General features: G+C 40.0%; 2 protein-coding genes across 6 annotated transcripts in view; one reads left to right on the forward strand and one right to left on the reverse strand.

The window, feature by feature from the left end:
- The window catches only part of zcchc7 (zinc finger, CCHC domain containing 7), a 56,495-nt gene extending 45,223 nt beyond the window's left edge, over nucleotides 1-11,272 (reverse strand). The window contains exons 1-3 of one of the 3 annotated variants that reach the window (XM_031559340.2): nucleotides 11,142-11,272; nucleotides 9,937-9,956; nucleotides 3,733-4,401 (exon numbers count right to left, since the gene is read on the reverse strand). In XM_031559340.2, the coding sequence (XP_031415200.1) occupies nucleotides 3,733-4,401; nucleotides 9,937-9,946 (679 nt within the window). In that variant the 5' untranslated portion in view covers nucleotides 9,947-9,956; nucleotides 11,142-11,272. The other 2 variants (XM_012831295.3, XM_031559341.1) reach the window with 2 other exon arrangements.
- Nucleotides 11,273-16,397: 5,125 nt separating this feature from the next.
- pax5 (paired box 5) overlaps nucleotides 16,398-25,242 on the forward strand; it is a 43,521-nt gene continuing 34,676 nt past the window's right edge. For 2 of the 3 annotated variants that reach the window (XM_031559909.2, XM_031559910.2), the window contains exon 1: nucleotides 16,398-17,274. In XM_031559909.2, coding sequence (XP_031415769.1) covers nucleotides 17,229-17,274 — 46 coding nt within the window. In that variant the 5' untranslated portion in view covers nucleotides 16,398-17,228. Of the gene's footprint in view, nucleotides 17,275-21,974; nucleotides 23,164-25,242 lie in introns of those variants that run through there. The other variant, XM_012831289.3, reaches the window with a different exon arrangement.

The raw sequence follows: 25,242 nt of genomic DNA on the forward strand, positions 1-25,242 counted from the left end.
GGATAATTTGAGGTTAAAATAAATAACTTACTTTCATTACAGTCCTATGAAATCAGTTTTATTTTTTCCCAATGGGGAATGGGTCTCTCTCTCTCCCTCTTTCACATACAAAAAACAGATCAGATAGAAAAGACTAGTTTCATTCAAATTCAGTCTTCCATAATAAAGTAAGGGGTGTCGTGTATTCCTACCAGACTGTATTTAACTGGATGCTATGGAGCGCCAAACCTCTGCAAGACTACCCTAGCCATCTCTAGCTTAAAAAAGCTTCTTAACAATTCGTAGTTGCTAGTGTGTGTAATATAAACACATTTTAAATATGAAGTGAATATGAACTTGTGTTAATATGAAGCTGCACAGGAACCCAGAGGGTTTCTACCTATCAGAGCTTTTTAACTATCATAGCTGTCTCTAGCTTAGGGAACCATCTTAACAGTAATCAGCTGCTAGCGTGTGAGGAACTCATGTTAATATGTGTGAATATGAACTAGGGATGCACGATAATATCGGCACGACATCGGTATCTGCAGATAAAAGCTTCAAAACGTAATTATCGGCATCTGCAGATATGAACATTTCTGCCGATGTACCTGGCCGATAAGGTGAGGTTCAAATTATGCGCACGGGAAGCAAATGTTTTGGTTACTATGAGCGCCAACAACGTAATTTAACACGTCGGCTGTGTGGCAGTACTTCACAGTATCAGAGGATATTGACATGCTATTTGTCAGGAAACTTTTCAGGAGATGGAAGAGGAGACGACAGCTTGGCCGTAACGTAGGTTGCATGCATAGATGCAGACCACCCGCGTGCAACATTACCTGTCGCGCGCTAATGGAAGTTAATAAGTTGCTAGTTAGCTAGACAACACTAGCTAGTTAGCTTGCATGCTACGTGACACCAGCGAAGTTGATGATCTCATTTGACGGGATGTGAAACGTTATGTCACGAGCCCACGCTATCTGTACATGGCTTACTTTTGCATATATGGAATTTATATAGCTAACTTGGCAATAACCTTACATAGATTAGTCTAGAAATCCTAGAAGGGATGTTATGAAACTGGAAGTCAGTTAACCAACGTTAGCTTGCCAAGTTAGCCAAGTTGCATTTCCAGAGTGTAGTTGTTCAAGTTCTAGGAGGTACTGTTCAAGTATGAACATTGTGACGTGAAAATATAAATAAATCTGCCATATTTCAAATCATTTCAATAGTTTTCATGAGTGAATGTCTATTTCTAAAATGATACAAATCAAGTTTTTAATGTCCTGTATCTACAGCAATACCCTATCATAATAACAGATTAATTCCAGTACAGGAAATACTTTTCAATAATTAAAAAGCAGAGGTGTATACATCGGTATCGGTATCGGCAATCGGCCAAAATGAGCTTGTAAATATCGGCATATCGGATATCGGCTAAAATTCAATATCGTGCATCCCTAATATGAACTCATTAATATGAAGCTGCACAGGCACCCTGAGGGTTTCCACCTTTTCCTATTATAATTGTATACGTTAAATCGAGGAGAAAATAACATCAGCTAGATAACTAGCTAGCATTTCATGCAAATGGAACTTTTCCATTTAAACCATTTAAGGTTATTAAAAAGTTTCCTTAGCTAGCTAGTTAGCTAGCATAGCAACTAGACAACCAAAGCAACCTTCCTGGTTAACACAACATTAACTGCAAAGTTTAATTTCTCAAAGTCTTCGGTTCAAAGTGATCACAATCACTTGCGGGTGATGTTAAATGGCTTTACATAGACAAACAATCCTGAGAGAAATAATGGGACATCAACAGAGGGCTTACTCTGATATCAATGTAACGTTAGCGAATGAGGGGGGAGAAGTCCTGAATTCTGGAAAAACATAAATTGCTTCTCCTGAGGTAGCCTACATGCAGCATGGGCCATTTGCTTCGCCTCACACACTGAACCTAAGTCTCCTTTGGCCGGCTATTTGAAAATAGTTCCACACAGACAAACAGAAACCCTGGTTCTCATCTGATGAGTCGTTTGTATCTTTAAGGCAATGTAATGTTTAATGTAACGCTTTGTTGCCCTCTTTTTCTTTCCCAAAATCAGCTTGGACTCTTTCTCCCCTTTCTGCACTGGCCTTTTCTTTCTCTGCCCACATAAGAGGGCATTTTAAAGTGCTGCACCACTTCACAATAAACCAAAGTAAATGTGCACTGACCTACTGATGTACCTTACCAATTGCATCTCCAATTCAGGGGAGAAAACCTGCCAGGGGTTTAAATAGTCAACAAAACACATGTGACAACATGTGACTGCTGGCTACCATGACAACTTGCCCAAAACTCACTAATTAGAGCTAAATCAAGCTAATCAAGGCTAGCTCAACCCAAGACTGTAGTAAAAGCATTGAACTACACACTACTAAAACCTCTATTCATATAAAAGTTACTCATGGTCAAAAAAGTTGTATCGAAATGTGGCAAGCCAATGTTTTACTTTGGAAGGGGAAACATGGGAAAATTGGGCTAATCTCAAGTTCGGTTACCTTGACGAAAGGTAAACAAGATGTTGACTCAGGGGGCACAAAATATAGCAATTTTAGTTCTGAGATTGTGCCCCTAGTTTTGGAGAAATCACCATTGTCACTTCCAGGGCTTGATTGTGACTGCTTGGGGCTTCCTCTGGGCATTCCGACCAGTGACTTTTGTCCCAGAAAATGGAGAATCGTTTGAGCAGATCAGCATGCGAAATCAGGGGTCTGCTTAATATTTAGGCTAAGAATAATGTGCAATGGTAGCTTGATCAAGTAGGGGACACTGAACAATCTACATGATTGTAATACTTTTGATAGGTATCCATTCTTGCGGCTAATGGACATTAAAAGCTAAGAAACTGAGTTCCACAACTATATCAGGGTGCACATCAATAACAGCTGAAGTCTGTTACAACTTTTAAAAAGTGAATTTGCCCTGGCTGTGTTACAAACATGACACAGACAGGTTACAGACATGGTATATGTCTTGATACACCACACCGGTGGATCAAATCTCAATATATCTCGATACAAAACACAGCTGGCTCAGATGAACACTACATATGGATATTTATTTACCACCAAATTCAGTCATTAACACTAATTTATTGCAAGGAACAATTATCTGCGCAAGTCACTCCTGTCCATGCCAAGTTATGAATGAGCTCGCGTTAAAGTTTTCTCTTGATCAGTGAATGACTTTGAGCATACAGCACTGCTGTTGCTTGGTTGAGATTCATTAACATTATCATCACTCCGTAGCGCATCAAAGAGGTGACATTCCTGCAAAGTTATTGCATGCTGTGTGGACTAATGTTTCTGCATATTGGTAGTATTTCCCCCCTTTGACGAAATAGACATTATGCAAGCATTGCAAGTGGCCCTGTGGTCATCTTTTCGCGTGAAATATAACTGCACTTTTCACACCTCTGCCTAGACGCCATGTTGGCTGCGGTCTAAACATAGCAAGGCTGCATGTGGCGTCATCGCGCGTGCGCAAACGACACTGGAATCGATAGCAGAATCGTTAAGGAATTGGCTAACGATTCCAAGGAATCGATCCACTGGGATCAACAAGAACCGGTTCTCGATTCCCATCCCTACTCTCAGGTCGGCTCTTGAGGCTCTTGTATTGAAAGAAGTGTGGCTACTCTCTAGTCTGTTCTTTTATCATAATCTGTACATACACACATTTACTTACGATATACACACACCTACCTGTAACATCAGTTCCCGACACGTTAAGTTGAATGCTTTGGTCTTCATTATGGTTGTCCTGGCCCAGAAGCATCCATTTCTCCAGTCCGTCTGAATCTGAGTCTGAATCATCCGAGTCTGAATCAGACCTTAAATCAACAGCTTTGTTCCCTTTTTGTCTGCCAGCGTCCTCTGATCTCTCGGAGCTCTGCTCAGAGTCCCCCTCGGAGCTGTCCTCTGAACTGTCATCCGATCCCAGCACTACTACCTGCGCAGGCCTTGAGCTCAGGCCTTTGGAGGCAGAGCTTGTACCAGATGCACTGGAGGATGTTCTCATGGTGGTTGGAGTCTTCCGGTGGAGATGTGCCCTTGACCCTTTATAAGAACAGATTCCATCGTCATCTGAGCCTAGGATGATATCAGACCCAGAGTCAATGACTATGACCTCTGGAGGTCGAGGTTGTGGTTGTGTGCGCTTTTTATTCCCCACCAGAGGCTCTGCCACCTGAGGTTGGATCTTTGGCGTTGAAATGGAAGCCTGAGATGTATCCGTTGGGCAAGATGCATAATGCAGCTGGGAATAAAGATATCTTTCAACATCACTGTCTGCAGAGAGCCCAGAGTCCTCATCACTGTCACAGTAGAGGTCATCCTCGTACTCCTCACCCTCAGGATACTCCGAGAACATGCCTTGTTAAAAGAGGAAGATGAGAAGAAAATATTCATTTAATATAATTATTGCTTATGTAATTATGACAGTTAATGAGATTAATTACACTACCTTGAGCTCAGATATCATCACATTATTTGACTGTTTCATAAGCACTAAAATGATTAAATCAGCATCTCATGCTCACAAACATAAACAAGCATGTCATGTTCAGAAACTGAAACTGACTACTGACAGCCTTTGAGGATGTACTGAGCCAATAACATAAGGATGATCTCCTCATCCATGTATTAAGGAGGGAACGCTGCTGTGTAGCTTAAGCAGCTCCACATGCAAAAACAACTAGGGCTACAGTCCCAGGAGGGTCTGCTTGTTTATAGGCTTTCCTTGCACTTCTCCACTTGATTGACTACAGAACAGGAAAAAGAAATTGATTGGCTTGAGGCAGAACTTTCTCTAGGCTACCTCAGCCCTCATTACCAACTGATTTCCTCACAGAAAAAAAAAACTTTGCATTAGGCTACAGCCCACTTTCAATGGCATTCTGAGAGATTGAGATTATTGTGATGAAAAGGGATAATAGTTCTTATTTCTGATTTTAAACGCTACATAACTACACACATCACTTTGCAGAAACTGTTTTATCCTCTACAGAAAGAGCCAGACTTGCCGTTTCAATATATTTTCAAAAATATAGCAGCCATTTGACAGGGAATTCCATTTCTGCTAAGCATTAGGCAAGTGAAGAGCAATGATGTTTTCTAAATCAATCAATGTATGACTGGCTGGCAGGTGTCTTAAACCTAGAACACTACAAACATAAACCCAGGCAAAGGTTTAATCACTAATCAATATTGTGGATTTTGCAATATTGTAGACAGACAACTAGTGTATGACCATAGTCATAACTTCCTACTTTGTTGGTATGTGCCAAAGACGTTTAACGATATATAGATACCGTACAATGCTGTAGTCTGCATCCAAATACGTATCATGCCTGTAGTTTATTTCAGTTATGGATTACCTGAATATTAAAGAAACACACCACTGTTCTCTTGACTGCTGTCTTGTCTGTTTCAGATTATTGCTAATCTCACGTAGAAAGATGCATCACATCTGTCAGGAGATTAATTAATTATTTTGGCTGGGAATGATTACAGCATGAATAAATCTAGACCAATCCCATGCTTCTTGTTAGTCGGCTTTAAGCTTAAAGTATAGAGCATGGGCTGGCTCTGATTTGCATACATGGGGAGCACTACCACTCTTATTCAGAAAAATGCAATGTGGTGTGTCCCTCAATCCTCCTAAATTGAACTGGGATTGGACAGTGATACTGGGACAGTGATACTGTCAGAGCAGTACTACTACAGTGCACCGCAGGTGAGAAGGCTTGCAGAGCCATGATTCCAATGTCACGTATAGCATTTCACTTCGCTATGCAATTCTGTGTTGTGGTTCATATTTCAGCAACCCTTCACTAACCAGGGCTGTGCAATTAATACAATTGTAATTACGATTATGGCTTCCAACAATTATGAAAACAACGTAATCAAGATAAAACGATTAATGTGCCACATTCTGTTTCGCAATGATGCTTTTGTTTGTCTCGTGTTATAAATCCAGCGCAGTCATTTCCTTTACTGAGGTGTGCTTTCGCCCCTCCCTAAAAGCCCAAATTCACTCTCAGCCACTAAATAAGCAGCACCACTGCTGAAACTTCACACGGTTTAATATTCATGACGTTGGCAAGATTAAGAGACCATAGTTGAATGCTACAGGCCTAATCCACAGGGCAGATAACTGACGCCAGCCGGAAGTTACGTAATGGAGTAGCCTACTGTATAAGAGTAGTGGTGCAGTTGAATTTTTAAAACAGAGATATTGTTGTTGAATTTAAATGGTTCTCAACGCTTGTACAAGGAAGAGCTATCCACTATTCTATACTAGTTATCCCTGTTCAAATCAAGGCACGATTAACTCTCAGTTCTAGTAGCATACCAGTTTCAAGGCTAGCCTAAAAAGTCAAACCCAGAACTAGCGTTAGCATCTCATCTGATCGGTCATCCGTCAACATGTCAACACTTGCCTGCCTGTACGAATTAAAATTGAAATGAAATTAAAATATCATTTTTGGTGCTGGTACTACAAAAATATATTCTATTAAATAAAAGTACTGACGGTCCAGTTTGGCAGGCTCATGTCCACACCGCTGCTGGAGAAACATGAGTAACTGTGTTAAATAATCGTTGTCTCAATATGTGCCATACTCGATTACTAATATTAACTCGCAATCTAACCCCCTTATCTTAAAAAGTACCTCAAGGGGAATTTCTTGCATTGAAGACACCAAGTGAATTCAGAGAAATGTAATGAAGGTATTACTTTTCAGTTTGCCCCTTTCCCCACAAGCTGATAATGAGACGTGTGCTATTTATTGATTGACACAGATCAAGTATCAGCAAGTGTCATCTTCAGAGGCCTATAACCTAATTGCATAGTCATAAGCTTGGACTCAACTAAAATAGGCTGCCCATCAGTGCCCGGGTGATCATAGTTAAATGTAATACAAGTACACACTCTTTAGTGTTAGTACTGATATTCAGATAGCATAGCATAGCTTGGCCAATGTTGTTGAAGCAAATTTGAAACTTGTCATGAGTTTTGTCCACCCAGCATGACCACTAAGGGTGTTTTCACACCTGCACTTTGTAGTCCGGTTAAATCGGTTACTTTTTACTGCTGTTGCTCCATATTAAATTGCATAGCAATGTTTCTCTCACAGAAATATACACTAGTCCAGAACACAGGTCCGCCGCAGACACATCTGACCAATAAGCAGAGTGAACATTCTCACATGATTTGTTGTGATGCATTTTGGTTTGCTTAGATGTTTCTCTCTGTGAAAAGAAACCAAACCAACACAGCTTATTCGGACCAGAGCAAACAAACTATAGGTGTGAAAACGGCAATTAAATCAGCTGGGAAAAAGATTTTGCCTATCCATTATCTGCCACTAAACATACCAGGAAAGACAAAAACGTTTTGTATCAAGGAGTTTTCTCTTGTATCAAGCGTCATCATTGTGTTCATTATCGGATGTTTCAAAAGTGTGTTGTTTACTTGTTTGTTACTGTTGTTTACTTGCTTGGTATAGCTAACCAGGTTTTAGGACACAGAATCAACACATTCCCTCTGATGACACCTGGAGTTAAAACCCACTCATACTGAAAGAGCCTTAAACACTCCTGCTCAGGGTTTCCACAGAAACAAAAGAAGAGCACATTACTTCTCCTGAGAGATCTCCCTGCAGCCCCCTCTCTCTGACAGCTCGGCTCATTGACCTGGTCAGCCCAGCATGTCTACACCATCATAGCCAAAGATGATCCTCAACTCCACTGCCGCGTCCCTCGCTCCCTCCCCACCCACCACACACACACACACACACACACACACACACACACACACACACACACACACACACACACACACACACACACACACCCACACCCACACCCACACCCACACCCACACCCACACCCACACCCACACCCACACCCTCTGCCCATTTACCTCCACAGGGGAGATGCAACACCAGGCGGTCACAACTCGCCGACCAGGGAATGCAACCAACAGAGGACAAGGAGGGGAAAAACACACCAAACACAAACCTAAAACCAAAGCAGTTATCCTGGGGATAGGGTAAAAGAGATGAGACCAAGAGGTGCCTCCGATTCCTCCTCCCCAACTACTCTGGTCATTCAAGTGTGATTTGTACTCTGAAGGGATTTGAAAGGGCAAATGCCACAGCCACCAGAGTGGCCTGCCTACTGACTTGAATATAAACCCTACATAGGCAGGGTCGTGATATAACCGATCTAGTACTAGAATAAGGTTATGATAAACAGATCAATTCACCTGAGGACAGCTGCAATCAGCCTACATTTATTCTTAAAATTAGTTTATTTATAACCCTTTGATGAAGCACTATACTAAACAATTATGCCTATTCCAGACACTCTTTTTTATTTTTTTTTATCCTATGGGGCAGGCATTTGTGTCAAAGTAAACTGCTTGTTTTCGCCACTGACAGGCTCATAATGTTATTACAAGCGTTACAACATGGAAAGGACCCCTACAGAGATAGACCTGTGTCTGTTTACCTCAAACTAGTTTCTACAGTTTCTTTACGGTTATTAAAGTAAATAGACACAAGGGGGGCTTACTGAAGGTGGACAGATTTTCCAGTGGCTTGCTGGACCTATAGCTGGCTAGATGGCATTATCAGTCTAGCAAAACTATTATTTGACAATCCATTAATGGTAAAGGCATAACTGACGTTGCGCCTCACCTTAATGTTCTGTCTGTGCATTGAACAAATCAGCCCGAAAAATAAACAGGTTTTAGCCTTGTTTATTGCCGGTTGTTAATGCTGTTGTCCAATTTAATGTCCAACTTAAATTGTGATTCCAGCTATATACTTTTAATGTCTGTTGGACCATCCTACGTGGAATTACAGTTCTATTAATTTAGTGCCTGATCTTGTGTATATGGACTTTGCATAGACATTTACAGGCTTATGTACTGTAATAGCAAAACCATGCATTTTAACTTGCAAGCTAGCTGGTTATGCTGGATAGCTAACAAGCTAATTCTTGCTTGTGGCGATGTCTTCTAGTTGTTTACTGATGGAAAAAGTTTCATGTAAATGTTTACCTTTAACTGTGTTATAGACTAATAAAGGGAAATTGAGGTCTGACACATGATTCTCTGTTTTCTATGTTGCATCTGAACAATTTCTACCTATGATTTCCAATTTACTACTAGACATGGTTTGCAATACATCACACACATATATATTGATTGCCAGCCTTCTTACCTGTTAGTTACTAATGTGCACCATCACTAGCACCTCAACCTAATGACAAAAGCATTTGAGTACAATAAGACCCCCCACTGTGTTGTAAGACCATTATTTTGAATGTTGGCTACACATTCATGCGTACAATTTTATATGCACGCATGATGTACTTTTACTTCATTTACGCTAATATTGAACCTGTTTTAACACATTTTCTCCATGACAAAACTAAAACAGTCACGTTGTTGTGTTAAAAGATCCGAGGACATGACGCCCCATAATACGTTGAAATGTAAACCTTATACGTATCTATCAGTTATGGCCCCAATTATACATGAGTAGCTGAACTCTCAAAACAAACCGCATATATACCTCACTGAATACAAGCAGCAAAGCCAGCTGGCCCGCTAAAGTCACAGAGAGACTAAAACAGACAATGATTAATCGTTTACAGTCGGTGTTTTTTACCACAAAATAGTGTTACTATTAATAGGACTTACAAAAACAATGAAAATGTCAGTTAATAGCATACGGTAACATAATACTATCAGTTAATAACATTACTTTACAATTCTGTTATGCAGAACTTGCATCTAGAGCACTGGTCTATAGCTGCAAAAGGCACGAGAGGTCTGTGAGGAGCAATTTGCTGAATTTGACAAAAAGCGTCAAGGATTAGAATCGTTGACAGTACCTTTAATCATGTCATCAAACCTGTAAAATGACATTAATTTGTTAAGTAAATAGTCTATAATAAATGAAATGATCTAATATTACATGCTACCACCTTGTATACCATTTACATTATATTGAACTGGAGTTCTGTTTCAACAATATTTTAAAACAAGCCTTGCCAATCATTAACCAAGTGAGCATAAATTGTTCATATATGGTCAGTCAGATAACTTAACTCAATTTGACTGGACAGATTGCACACCATGGCAAACACTGTCAGAGCAGCAAAAGTAACATAAGGAGCCATGTAGTTTCAGTGCCAAAACACTGAAATGTTGTCATTAGCATGCAACATGTTAAGGGCTTATAGAAGATATGCAATTACAATATTATAGGACTAACAGGCAAACTTTGCAGGAGACACATTTATTGATCAATCTGGACCGAAGCATTTCCTTTTAGAGTTAAGTAGTTCTCAAACTGTGCTACTTTTTTCAGTTTAACTTCAACACAGGTGTTCCCTGATTCAAGGTGATAATACTTTATGGAGTTAATGCTGAGCAATGAAACAATAACATGAAACAAACATCTCGTTAAAATGTGGGTTAACCAGTTAAATTATATTACGCAAAGGCTATATTTTATCTGGCTTTGCAATATGCACAAATTGGTTACTCTGTTACCTAGCTAATCTAATGGAGTCTGTAACCAATCTCAGTAACTACAAAAACTTGTATCGTTCAGGAGAGTGTCTTCAGATTTTACAAAAATGTCTACCGCTAATTGACTGTCCCAGGTTAGGTAGACCGGAACAAAATATATGACCGTTCAACTCACCTAACTGCTGTGGTGTGAGGTTGTTTTGACTATGTGAAACCGCTAGCTAGCAACATCCAATTTAGACTGTATAGGGCCGGTACAATTTTCGCAGGGAATTAGGCTACCTTCCAAACGATTCTCTTGTCGGCTATGGTGGTGATGATGTACTTTAACGTTACATTCAATTGTAATTGTTTAATGAAGCTGAAACTCTTGGTTCGCTAAGGGGCAAACGACTGTTGTACCCACGTGCAACGCTGTCCCCCAAAGTAGCCAGTTTAATGTAATCAGCTGGTTTTACCAATCGACTTACTTTGGGGGTAAACTAATCGTGTCCTTAAGCTTTATTTCTCTAAAGATCTGAAATACTGACGTTATTTATTTATAGATCCATTCAAGACTCACCTATTTCACAACAACTAGTTCACAACACTCATGCAGCCAGAAGCAGATCAGGGAGACTTCCGGGATATCACGGAGGAATTGGTTGGCCAACTAAAGCCGTTCGGGGTGACCGGGATTGGGTGGTTAGATGGATAGGCTAGGACTGGCAACTATATTTGCTCATGTTCGAAAGGAACACTAAAGTCATCGATATGTTACACTGTGTAAGTCTATAGTTTTCTTCGTTAATATTGACGAGCTACTCCGTTTATTATAGAGTGAATACAGCCTATCAGGTTAACTTTGCATGTATTTAATGTTTTAGAACAATAGGCTACACGTTACTGTCATTTTTAATAATTCAGTCAAATTCAGCGAATTGCTCCCCATAGTCCTCTAACTGTCCGTTCAGTGTATGCTCTTTTAAAAAACGCTCTGATGTTCATAGCCAAGCCTGTCCTGCCTCTGTAATGGGAAAGGTGCACAGAAGGAAGGGGTGTAATTGTACTGATGGTCGAGCTCAAATATCAACAACCTTTCGCCAGAATTGCGTACTGTGCCTTTAAGGCATAGGCAAGCTTCATTCAATTTGGGACTCACTTTTGGATTTACAGTTAGGCCTGTGTAGGCTATAAAATAGCAGGGTTGGTTTGTTTTTCTTCTATAGTAGTTTTTATTTTACTTTGTCAACTGCAGTTTTCTTAGCATTTGGACTGTACGTTACATAAACTTGATATTTTCCAACAGATGCAGGCCTAGGGCCTACTCTGAAGGCTAGTGATTGTAGGCTTGAACGTTATTCTGATTATAGGCCTAACCCATTTCGACATGTTTAGTCCAACAGAGAATCAAGTGAGTTTTCACTTTGTATGGAATGGATGTGGGGATGTGGTGTATGGCCTATATACTAACAGGTTAATAGGGTGATGAATACAGAGTTTGAAATTACATACTGTTGGATTTGTTGACGCCAAGTCAAAATGGGATGAACTCTTAGAGAGAAACAGTGCACATCTCAACATAGGCCTACTGGATCACAGTGCTCGTAGTGTTCCCTTAGCCATTTGCTAATTAACACAATAGCCAACCATTCAATATAACCCAACGTATATAAAACTGATTGAATGTGATAGCAATTTTAGGTGTTACATATGAACAAGAAGTCTTGGTAAGTAACCTCTGTATTTGGGATGTAATGATTCACGAATGGTATGTGCCACATTACATCATTCACCATGGTAGAGCAACCTATGACTTACGAATCACTATAGCAAAATCCTTGCAGTAGCCTGTAGAATATGTGCAGCTGTGGTTAATGCATGTTGCCTTCTTCCTTCCTTTTCATTAAAACAGGGTATTGTTCACTGAACCCATCCAACCAAAGTATCTAATGGGCAAAATAACCGCAACTGTTTCTCTGTGTGTTTTAGGGGAAAAGACAAGGAGGAGAACATTTGAGGTGGTCTGGACTTTAGTGTCTTCATAGCTAATTGGCCATGGGCTAAAAACAAAATGCTGAGACTTTTGTATTGCACATGCAGGCCTTGGTGTTAATAAAAAGCAAGCTGGTTGAAATGCCCATCCGTATGACCTTGAATGAGCAGCTTTTTTATCCACTTATTTATTTTAGACGAAAACTGCATAGCTTTTCTCTCATCCACAATCTTTCTTTTTCCATTCATCATAACTTCAGAAGCTATGGCACCCTGAGGATGTAACAACAGATAGGAAATCATAGGCTGAATGCCATCTGAATCTAGGGATGTTACCAAGCGTGTCACAGGCGGCGAAGGCCATCAGACTAGTGGATTATTTCCTTTGAAAGGTTACCTTTCCTCATTGAGTCCTAATGACTGCCACATCTGCTGTGGAATTTGGGAAAAGGGCTAAAATTTGGCTGTTTTGGGAATGCCTCACTGCCTTCCTGAAATTGGTGCTTTTGGAGGCCTGAAGCTGGTCCATTTGTGGAGTTTTATTGCTGTTATTGTTTTAAGGTGTGGTGGGTGTTGGCTACAGGTTTAATCTACACAAATTCAAACCAGTCGGGTGTTGAAGATAGAGTTGGACTTGCAGAAGCCATGGCTTCCCATTCCAATTCTGTGATTCCGTGGGGCTGTTCTGCTTGACAGGGATTGCCATCGGTGCAATAAAGTCAAATGAAGTCAAATGGGCCCTCAATGGCTGTCCGCATTAATGGTGTTTTTTGGTTCAGCCATGCTGGTGCAGTAAAGAGCGTGTTCCATTCAAGTGTGACAGAGACCATCACTGTTTTTAGGATCAGAGTTTGGTCCAATTTAAAGGATGATAAGACTGGCTGTCTCATTTTAAACACACATCAGTATTCCCCAATATTTTAATGGCAAACATAGTCTTTGTGGTGAGTGGGTAATGGATTTGTAAAAGACTATTATGATATATAACTGCTGTTTGCTTGGAACTGTGATTACAAACAAAAACAAACCAAGCCTTCGGTCCCCACTTTACCTTTCACATTTCAAAAGAATTCATATCATCATCTTGAACCTGAATCTGGCAGTCCAAAATGTGGCCTGAATATACACACCAGGACATAGCACCTCGCTTTTTGTGCTATCCTTGCTAGATAGTGAAAACAGATATTTTCTGTGGGCAATATTTTTAGATTGTAGACTATGTCAGATTCTGTACTAAATTGGGTAGAATGATAACTCAGTAGTGTCATTGAATTAATCAATATTGTTTTGACAACACTTTCAGGATAGATGTCCTCCCATGCAGCCAACATCTTATAAAAGGCCTAAGCCCCTGACATACCGGCTAAAGACTCAAAATGTTGTCAAAACATCTGATTGCTTAAAACTAAACAAATATGAGCTTAGGCTACAAGGAAACGTACTGAAGATTCAGGGATAATGAGGTGCTCCTCCGTTTATAGAGTATATACTGTATAGTTATTTTTTATAGAGTAGATACTGTATAGTCATTTCAGTTGGTTTTTATAGAGTAGATACTGTATATAGTCATTTTAGTTGTTTTTTTAAAGGTTGGCTCTATACAACAGAGTGAACTGCAATTGTCAGGTATTGTCAGTGCTACATAGTTGTTCAACAGCAGTTATAAATGTTTGCATAAATGTGGGGTGTGAAGGTGATTAAACTGTATTTGTCTTCAGTACTGAACTATGAACACTGGATGTATTTGATGATCAGCATTTCTATTCTGTGTTCGACCCTGAAAGTGTTCAAACTACTTGTGGTTTATGTCTTATTATCATCTATGTCTGGGCCTTGGAAAAACTGCAGCTCAAAGCCAGGTGCAGCAGGAGCTGGGTTTGAGTTCGCCCTGCACCACCAGAGTTCAGATGAATTTGAGTGCAAGAAAGTAAATCAGTGGGTGAAGGTTTTTGGTCCAGCGCAAATCATATGCCTGGAAATATAGTGTTATGTGTGTGCGTACTAACCGAATGCCTTGAGGTTACCTGCCATGTTTATCTTATTTGTTTTCTGGTTTATTTATTTTTTCACAATATTTTTTAAAACAGATATCCTGAAGTATTCAAATACAGCCTAATACATTCTCTATTTATGTTTCAGTGTTTGTGACTAACAAGTCTCTTTGGTGAGCTAATTGAGTGAATCTTAATATTCCCTAACGGAAATCAAAGAGAAGGTGCGTGAATAAAGGCTAAAAAGCCTCATTACTGTACTTTATCTCAGTGTATTTGTTTACTTGTTGTTCTAATTGTCCCCATTGGTTCATGTGTCGCGCTCTAACACGATTATTTCCAGTTCCACTTGGTCAACATGAGGGTCACGCAGTGAATCTCCAAAATCCTTGGCGAATTAATTATTTTTAAAACGGCATTCGTGGAAAAGGAAGAGAGCTTATAAAAAAAAAGAGAAATTTCAACGATAACAATGACGGTGGAAATAAAACAACCATTTGCAGTATTTCCACTTTATTTAAATTATCTTTTTTTTAAAGTAACTTTAAAGGAAATTATGTGTCTGGATCGTGCGTTCTGACCAGGACGATATTTTACATAGGCTTAAAATGTTTGTAGTCTGACTGACGGTGTGTTTTATGACAGACGAAAGCCTACCACTAAAAGGTATAGGCTATAGCAAACAAGATCCCAACCCTTAACAAACACAGTAACAATATCGGTAAAGTAATGAATATGCTATAACATTTTTTATATAATTAAATATTCAACATGCAAAATGATTTTCATTTGTATTATATTTTTCTCATCAAGAATTCTCCTTCACAGATTTAAAATGTAGCTATGATGAAATGTGAGACAAATGACCATTAATCTAACATGCGTCTCTGTGATCATCATCGTGGCAGTTTGGGTCTGGTACACCCTTAACTTCTCTCTTTATTAAGAATGACGGCTACTGTCAGTAGTGTGTATCATCAAGTGCTTTGAGTGTCCGTGGGATACTGCTAAATTGATCTGATGAGTGATTTAGTGTACAGTGAATCTAGTCATACATTTGTCAGGAAAATCAAATCAGAATAATCACTATAGCCAAGACTGCATCTAGACTACTCGTGATAACACTCGCTAAATGGATGATTGAACAGTCTTCTTCTAATTAAAGACTAAGATTTTTGAAATGTGAGTAAGTGATTTGAATAGACTCATAACAACAGGGGAAATGTTATGTTCATCCGCCGGGTCACTCAGAGATAGCTTTTATATATTTTTCGCAGGCGACTGGGAGAACTGACTTCTGGCTATAACATAAAGTTTGATATGCTATAGACGTCTAGAAAGGGTAAAATGTGGTTAGGCTAAATAACTACAAGATACATAACAATACGATGCATTAACGCTACCAATTTCTCACCTGGACCGCAAACAAAATCACCATAGCATCGAATCGAATGTGACCTGGAGTCAACCCCTTAAATAAAATGGGTTAGGCTACTTAATGTTCAATTACTGCAGTACAAAGTTCCCATGGTCTCTCCCCTTAAACCGATTGTCAGTGGTACAGCCCACTATCACTGAGGACAGAAAAGAAAACATTTGTTTTATTCCCTAGTCGTGAGCGAAGGTCAGGTCGGGTGCAAGACAACAACAAACTTGTGAGAACAGCACGTCACATTCATTGTTCGGAAGTCAATTGTCTCTTCTGCGCCTATGAACTCTTGGAAAGCGTATCTCTCAGTAGTTAGCTCAAAGTCACTCAACACAACGCATTGTCAAGGAGAAAAGAACACATTCCCACCGAGAGAGAATATAAACAGTGGAATGGCAAACCCCAAAGTTCTAAGGAGGGCATGTTACATTAGCGTTGATATGTCATTAGACACAACCATGACCATTTATGACACCTAACGAATTAAACATCACTGCACTGTACTTCAAAGGGTCTGTACTGGATCTCACTGTCCTTCACTTCTTCAAGTGCTATAACAGGCCCTATCTACGTGTGAGTGGTTATTGGTTACAGTGGTTATATTTCTGGCTTTAAACCAGGAGAAAAACGTTTTGTAAGTACCACATGTACATACACTATACCATAGACTGTATCCTGGAAGTTAGCAGTTTGGGTGGAATTATTCCAAAGATATACCGTATGAAAACCTGGGAGTCTGTCTATGGCTGTCTGTCTCTCTCTTCAACTCTCTAGCACACGTGCACACACACACGCGCGCGCGCGCGCGCTGAGAGAGCGAAAGAGAAGAAGGGAGGGAGGAAGAAACTAAGAGGAAAACTTTTTTTGAAAGGGAACCCTTTCTATATGGAGACTTACAAAGTGTGTGTGTGTGTGTGTGTGTGTGCCTGTGTGTGCGTTGAAGAAAGGACATGGGCGCACAGCTCTTTTTTCAGTTTCCCCTTAATCATTTCACGCTTCCTCCGGTGCCTTTTTCCACCTAAAACGTTTAGTTGCAGCTCAATGAGCACTTGTAACGCCGCTACAGGGAGCGGAAGCCTCGAATTATTTCAACCTACTATCGTCAAAAAACACTGTATCACAAAAAAGAAAGGGGAGACGAATAAAAAGGATCACTGGATAGGAGCAGGGAAGTTTTTTTCTTTTCTTTTCTTTCTTTCTTTTTTCTTTTCTTTTCTTTTTTTTTTTTTTTTTGCTCATCGCCTCGTTACTCAGTATGGACTTAGACCACAAGCTTCAACCACTGCGTATTGGAAGGTCAGGTAAGGCCTCTCATCTCTTATGATGTACTATATTATAAATGTTAAAATTTAGGAACATTAACTGCTGTTTTGTTTCTGTCCATACTATGTTTTATGTTTTAATTGTGTTTTTTTTTAATTATAAATTTGAAGTCGCTTTTAAAATCCTAGTGACAGTGTTGGTAAGTAGCCTGGCCTACATAGCCACCCAGAACTCGGGGATATGGTTATCTACTTGACCGCTGAGATGATGTCTGGAAGGCTATACAAAGTAGGCTGAATGAAGTATGTAGGCTGTTTTATACCCAATTCACTGTGCAAGCAAAACTGGCAGTGTTTAAATCTGCAGAAAGGTTCATTACAATGTATTCTCTCATTTATAGTGAACGTACTCGTTTAGTTCTTTAGACCTTCAAGTGAAATTAGGCCTACCTCAGTTGTGAGCTTGATTTGGAATAAAATTTAGAAGATAGAATGGCTACAGAATAAACATTAAAATGCACATTCAGTTACCAGTTTCCTTGTTGCCTTATAACTAGCTGGTTCAATAACGTTAGCTTATTTTCTAACATCTTGACTCCGTGCTCAGTCTTAGAGCTAAAGATCGAAAGGCATCATTATTTTTGAAAAGTCGGCCTGCATGATAGGGGCGTCGATGGAAAAGGCATATAGGCTAAGGCCTGCTGAACACTGTATTCGAACCGGTCGTCCTCATTTTATCAGTTTTAACTGCTACAAGCTGAGGTCCTTCAAAAGGGCTCGCTTATGATATTATACGTTGTCATAGAGACGTTTGGACTATGGAAAACGTGTTATGAATATTTGTGTCTGTTACACATTAAGCCTGGAGTCCAGCGTCAATCCCCAGCGCTCCTGAGAAAGTCACACTAGAAATAGGCTACCTTTTCTTGCAACCCATACTCTCATCGCCTGCTAACATGAAAGGAGTTTATTCTCAGCACGAGTGACATGAGCTAACTGTTGTTTTCAGCCAATTCGGAAAGGAAATATCTGGCCCGCATCAGTCGCGTGTAACAGATGTGTGACTTATTAAGTGAGCCTAAATTAGGTCTAGTCAAGGTAGAGTGCAACATCAAGTAACATCACTGAATACGAAATACTAGTCTGAAACTCCACCACCCGCATCCCCCAGATGTCTCCGACCTTGGTGTCTATTCCTAAGAGATGGCCTACAACCGTAATATCTTGTGTGTGTGTGTGTGTGTGTGTGTTTGTGCGCGCGCGCAACGAGAGAGAAACAGAGAGAGACGCCATATGTGTTCACCTCGAGTAGGCTCCCTTACTTACTCCACTTTCACTTTCTACCACCCGCGACTAGAAATCATTTATAAATTCGTTTTCTGACTACTTCAGCTCACTCCATCCTGACAAGTTACTTGTACTCTCAGAACGGTTATACGTGGCCATACCATGCAGGCCTGCCCGTTTGCTTATGTAGGCCCTTCCACCTTTTCAGATTATAACCTTATCCAGTGAGCGTGGTGAGGAGCTCTTGAAGAATGCACATGTCAACGGCTTTTATCTCTTTGAAACGGCACAAAATAGGCTGCAGAGTGGAGCGTTTTCATTTCTGAGCATGCTGAGAAAAACGGTGTAAATTTCGTTAATGAATTGATAAAGATAATTGTATTGCATAATCTTTGATAGCAGGGTGATTCCATCCATTCTCTCTCTTTGAGATATTCTAGAGATGTCTTAGATATGTCCACTTAACGTCAACTGGAATGGTTGAGGAAAGAATGTTTAAGAAGGCCTGGTGAGGTAGGCTACGAGGCACTACCTAGTGGTGCAGGTGAGATGTCTTTCATTTGCTGACATTAGTTTTCAACTGACATCATTTTTAGAAGTTTTCTTTAGATGTGTCAAAGTAGGCCTCAGCTATAGGCTATCAATGCAGTTTAATTTCCCAACATTTGAAATAATGAAATGGGCTGATTAAGAGTCCACGGTTGGTCCGAGATGCTCCGTTAAATCCTCTCGTTCAGCAATGTGAAATTGAACGTTCTACTTTTGGATAACAGCTTATAGTTAGTCTACTTCTATGTTTATTTTTTGTTTATTTTTAAATAAATAAATGCGATGTAAACTTAAGAGATATGGCTTTCTCATTATGCGTACAGTCAGTGGGCGTGTAATAGCACCGGGTTAACATGCGCTATTAATCTTTCATAGGTTTAGCAAAACGTTCTCGAGCATGGTGTTCGGAGTGGGCGATGCTGTTTCTACTGCGCCTTAAACTCCTCTCTAATGATTATCACCTCTTTCTCTCCGAGTGTTTTAAGGCCAGACATTATGCACCAACTCCTAATGAATTATGGTAATGAATTTGGACTACAGGATTAAACAGTTTGTATTCTGATGAAAGTTTCTCCAAATTTCACAGCCTAAAGCAACAGCCATTTTTATAGACATGATTGGGTGTGTTTTGGTTTTAATTGGTTGTGTATTTAATTTGCTAATCTTATTGTGAAAGAAGGCTGTATGTTTTCTCTCGGAAATGCATTTTATATCATTAAGTGGTTCTCCCGTGAGTGCAAATTCCGAGGCGACTGCAAATATGTATTGCATGTTTAGAGCTAGCCTATATATTTCACGTCATCATAATATGTAATCATCATCTTTCGATTGTAGGCCTGTATCATACCTTCAATGTAACATCAGAAGCCAACATAATCTTACACTTTTCAGATAATTGCTTTAGGTATTTTGTAAAGACCACGTGGTTGAATCAACGTGTACGATGGATACTTTGGTCTGCTCAATGACTGCAATATCCCCGTGGAGAATTATCTAGACTGCACGCAGAGCCAGGAAAACAATTGAGTAACAGTTTTTGTCCTGACAAAACTAATTACTGGCATCGTTTGCCTTCACTTTGTTTATTCGACATGGTGTGTTTTGATGACCTGGTCTGGTATCACTGGCATGCTGGTGAAGTGACGAGGCGTGCGTACTTTAACTGCAGTGCGCATAACGCGTTTGCCAAGATTCAACTTGCATGAGGTTCGTGGGCAGACGCTTCGCTAAAAGACCTTTTCACTCCTTTCCTCTTTCATGTGCGCAAGTGACAATGTGCGCGCCCTAGAAAGAGGAACCGTGTTCGCCCCCTCGTGGCACCAGCAGTGCAAGCGGCTGTGGAATTCCACATCCTTCGAGAGGCCGAAATCAAGAACAAGCTACGAATCACACCAACGACAAAAACTCAGAGTGGGCGTACCCTTTGGCCGAAATAAACGTAATAGCCGACATGGTCAATTTATTAGTCTGGTTTAATATTTAAAAAAGAACCACTGCTAGATTAAAGCCGTTTCCAAATTTGCGTGTTTTGTTGTTGTCGAACTGTAGGGAAAAACATACAACTGCTGTTCAGCTGCACTTCTTCAATTGACAACAAACTCACATTTGCAGAGGGAGTTGTGGTCGTAACTATTGTTTAAGTATGTAGTGGGAGTTATGTTCCTTTATGGGATGCCACCGGAGGAGAGTTTGTTGTCTAGTTCTGAGTCTATCTGAGATTCTGGAAGTTCATAGCAGATACTTTGGAATGCCCACTCTACGGACAGAGAAAAATATTATTTGAATGGACTGAGATGAGTTCGTTGTTGAGATGAGTTTGTTGAATCACTCAATTTATTAATTGGGATCATCCTAAAGAGTTGTAATTAAGTGATTATAGGGCGTTGACTTTTAAAGCCCTATACACCACACTAAAATTCAAATAGCTCAAATGGCAAGATAATGACTTATTTCTAGCCTACCTACAGCGCAGAAATTAGTAGCCTATAGGTCTGTAAATAAATTGCGATTCAGTGGATTTTGAATTGTCAATAGGTAAAAATGACAAGTGGACACGCAGGTCGTCTGACCGAAAAACGTTTATATTTTGAATTGTATATCTTTAAGATGAGTTCAAATAACAGGAAGGCCTCTATTCACAATATCTGAGTCAGGATTTCTCCCGAGGAGTTTTTTTTTGTCGTAGGCAAACACATGTCTACAGTGACAAATCGCACGGTCCCACTGGGTTGTGGTTATTGAGGAGAAATTGTAATACTTTAGTCTTACTCATCTAACTTCATCCTGTGTAGAGACTTTTGTCAAAATGTCATTATGTATGCCCGTGCAAGTAGTAGACTATGACAAGGTATGGACACTTGGCAATAAGTAATTTCAAAATATACCGAAGAATTTATAGGGTACATAGATTTTCGATTTTCCCAGTAAAAAAATCCTTACACCATAGGCAAACATGTTTATGCTAATATACTACCGGCTAGATTTATTCAAAACGTAAACAGAATTAAATCTGAAATATTTACACGACCTCACTGCGCACAAAAAATTATGTAGCCTAAATTATGTCTGCTATAATTAGTCATGAACTTAAGATCACGGTCTTGAGATACAGTGTTTATGAGTCAAAATCCTTATTTTTTAGAGGCAGTTTTTTTAGGACGTCACCGGCACAGAGGAACCTGAGCAACCAATCATCATCCTGCCCGCTTGAGCGCAACAAGCTCTGGTTGAGGCAGTTTATTCGGAGGGCCGTGATTGGTGGATTGGTTTGAGTGACATTTTGTCCAGGGGGTAGTGGTAGATTCCGCGCACTATAGCGTTGGCGCTGTCCACAAGAGAGCAGGTCCTGAAACGCGCCGTGGGCTTGCTCTACGGTCGCGAGACTCGCCGTGAGGAGTAACACACATTTAGGCTAACCGCCTCTCTCTTTTCCCATACGCAACGGAGCATTAATACGAGAAACAAAAGCACTTGGTGTGTTTTCTCTTTCTTTTCTGCTTTTTATGGGCTACAGTCGGATCGAGAGGCATTTCAACACAGACCACATAGGACATTTCAGTGGATTTGCTTGGAGACAGCTGCAAACTAAAGTGAACTTAACCTGCGTTTCCACTCAGACTGGATGGCATTCGAGTTGCCAAAGATGTCACCAAACACGTCCCTCTATGTCTGCTATTCCTTTCTTTCGTTTTAACTTCATTTGGCGCATCTAAAATGCAGTTATTCGTTTTTTATTGGGACGCGCGGCTGCTACCTTCAGAGCGCGTTAAGCTAAAGGATTTTACAAAGGATTTTTCAAGGAAGAAAAATTGAGTTGCTTTATTATTTCCATTTTTAATATATTTTTGTTTTCACTTTTTGTTGCCTGGAAACTTACCATTCTGGATCTGCCGTTTCTTCTCCATCAATGGATAGTGCTCAAAGTTTGCGTGACCGGAGAGGAAATATTGGTTAACTGCGTTTTGACACCTGTCCTGTGCTTCCTTACCGCTTCTTTAGTCACAGTTCACGGCGCAGTCATTGGAGCGAGAAGGCAAGGGTACACTGAAGCGAAACTCAAATCTGTTCGTGACAAACAAATAACCCAGTAACAGCCGGACTTTTATTTGCTGATTGGGTATACTTATGGTGGACATACTGCTATTAATATTATTTTTGTATTATGGTAAATTGCCATGTCCAGCTGATGAACAGATTCACCCTCAGTTTTGTTTCTCACGCGGAGTCGCCATGATTCAGGACCATTATGTCTCAACACTTCTACTGCCAAGCGAAAAATAATAACATTAACCGAAATTGGTGCAGTTTTCTATGGGAAATTAAAATTCGATTCGAATAATTCCGTTAATTTCATCAGTTGATTTTTACCCAAAAAATATTCTACAGAAACATTGTGTTTTCTGTTTTCGAACAAAACACCGGTGACAGGAATTCTGGAATAAACTAATAAACGAGAAAAACGAAAATAAAAATTGTTCTAACCCATAGTAGAGACCGGCCAGAGGCCTCAGAAGGACATTTACAAGCAGGGCTCCAGCAAGGCATCAAAGATGGAAATCCACTGCAAACACGACCCGTTTGCAGCCATGCACAGTAAGTCATCTTATTGCCACATTCTTGAAATAAGCTGTAGGCTAGTTACGGAAACTTCCTGCAAACTATAGCCTAGGCTGATCCGTTTCCCAACGGAGTTTACAGAGGCAGATATTGCTACTTTTTTAAAAAGAGAAGGTAGCCTTTAAAACTTTCTATACGCCTATAACGGCCTCTGGGCCTGACCGTTTGTTCCACAATAGTTATGCTCTGTATTGCCAGTTATTAAGACCTAAGCATAAGATCAGTACCACAGTCTCTTTAACCATATTTAGGGTTGAGTGGTTTTCGTTGTGTCAGGATGCCCGGGGCTCTTCATTGTCTGCACCCCTCGTGTATAGCCGATGTAGTCACCCGACGGGTGTCACGCCACTAAGGGCGACCGGGCCCGTCACCAAAAGATGAACTTGACCCAAATATGTTCAAGAAACAAACGGCACTATGGTAGGCTAGGCTACTAACCTAAGGTTAGTAAAGTGTCACACAGCCAGTTCATGAGCACAGCCCAGAATAGGAAAGAGCATATGGAGAAACGCGTTCTTATCTGTTCATGCCCCCCCCCTCCCGTGTGTGAAATAACAGGCCGTTGTGAAATCTGGCTCGGATATAAAACTAATAATTACACATAACGTTAATAAGATATTCAGGAATCAATGTATATTATCTGAAAATGCATAATACAAATTCAGAAACTTCATGTTACCACCGCTGTTATCAGTGCTGAAATGAAGATTAAGACTGAATTAAAAGTATGACTGTGGCAGTGCGGTCTGTTTTTGTGTTCGAGTGAGCGAGAGCGAGAAAGAGAAAGAGAGAGAGAGGGAGAGAGAGAGAGAGAGAGAGAGAGAGAGAGAGAGAGATCGCCATGACATGTAATGATGTCCTCTAAGCTTCAGATAAATGCTGGATTAGACATACACATTCCCAAAGGCTAGAACTAATCACGTTTCCTTTCCATCTTCCAAGTCAGTTACTGTGGCCTGCAACTGAATCTGAAGGCGTTTACTCCCATGTCCATGGGCAAAAAAGAAGCGGATGAGCTCAACCGATTAGGCTACACACAACAGCAAAAATACCAAAAAGACTGTTTACTGTGATAAACTATAGCCCATAGCAAGTGCAGTTCCCTTCTGTGTAGTAGGATGGTGTATGCCGTATTTCCGTTTGCTTATATTAAACGGCAGGCAAAGGGGAAATAGAAGTTAAATGTTTATTTATAGAAAAAAGTAATATTGTCCATTGTGTCTCAAGTTGTCGCCTCATAGGTACCACCCGTTGGAAAGCATCTCGTGGGCCATTAGACCAAGGCTAAATGTTAAATTAATCCACCGTCTTTATTCAGCTAATACAAACAAATACTGCACAAGCAGGCCATTATAACCTGACTAGGTTATTCTCGAAACAAGTGCGTTTCATTGCAGTTTTCTTAAAAAAAAAAAAGCTTCGAAAATAATTCCGATATTTTCCCTTTTTCATAATAATTATGCTATATTGTTTTAGGAAATGTATAGCTTTGAAAAGTGCAACAACATCATGTTTTCGTTCAGTTACTTTATTTGTTTTTAGAATGGAAATCAAGTTATATTTATATGTTACTATTTTTTTGGTTATGAAGACAGTAGCCTACACAGTCCCAACACTGAAACTAAATTGAAAATGCTTTGTGGTTGCACCATTTGTCTTCATTTTTTGCCGTAAAGAAAGGTTGCTGTAGGCCTTAATCTAGGTAAAAATATATCCAACTGGGCCTATAGGCTAGTTTGAACGAATGCTGTGTAATCAGGATTCAGGAGAGCGAAATATTCACCCTGATATGGTTAGACAGACCAGAATACACTTTCATGTATGTCGTGTGGTTTGTCAAGTTGTCTGGGTTTGTGGAAAATAAGAGTATTGTATAGCGTACAGAATATATGTTTTAGATAAAATTTATTTTTTCCTCATCACTGAAAGCAATTGAATTTGAAAGTTTCCAAACTTTTTAAAACGGTAAACTGTCGTTCACTCTCTATTGTATTTCTCTCCGAGATCTTTCCGATCGCCAAGTGGTGAAATAGGATAGAGATAAAAGATGATAAT

This window comes from Clupea harengus, chromosome 22 (assembly GCF_900700415.2).
Source record: "Clupea harengus chromosome 22, Ch_v2.0.2, whole genome shotgun sequence".
Taxonomy (NCBI): Eukaryota; Metazoa; Chordata; class Actinopteri; order Clupeiformes; family Clupeidae; genus Clupea; species Clupea harengus.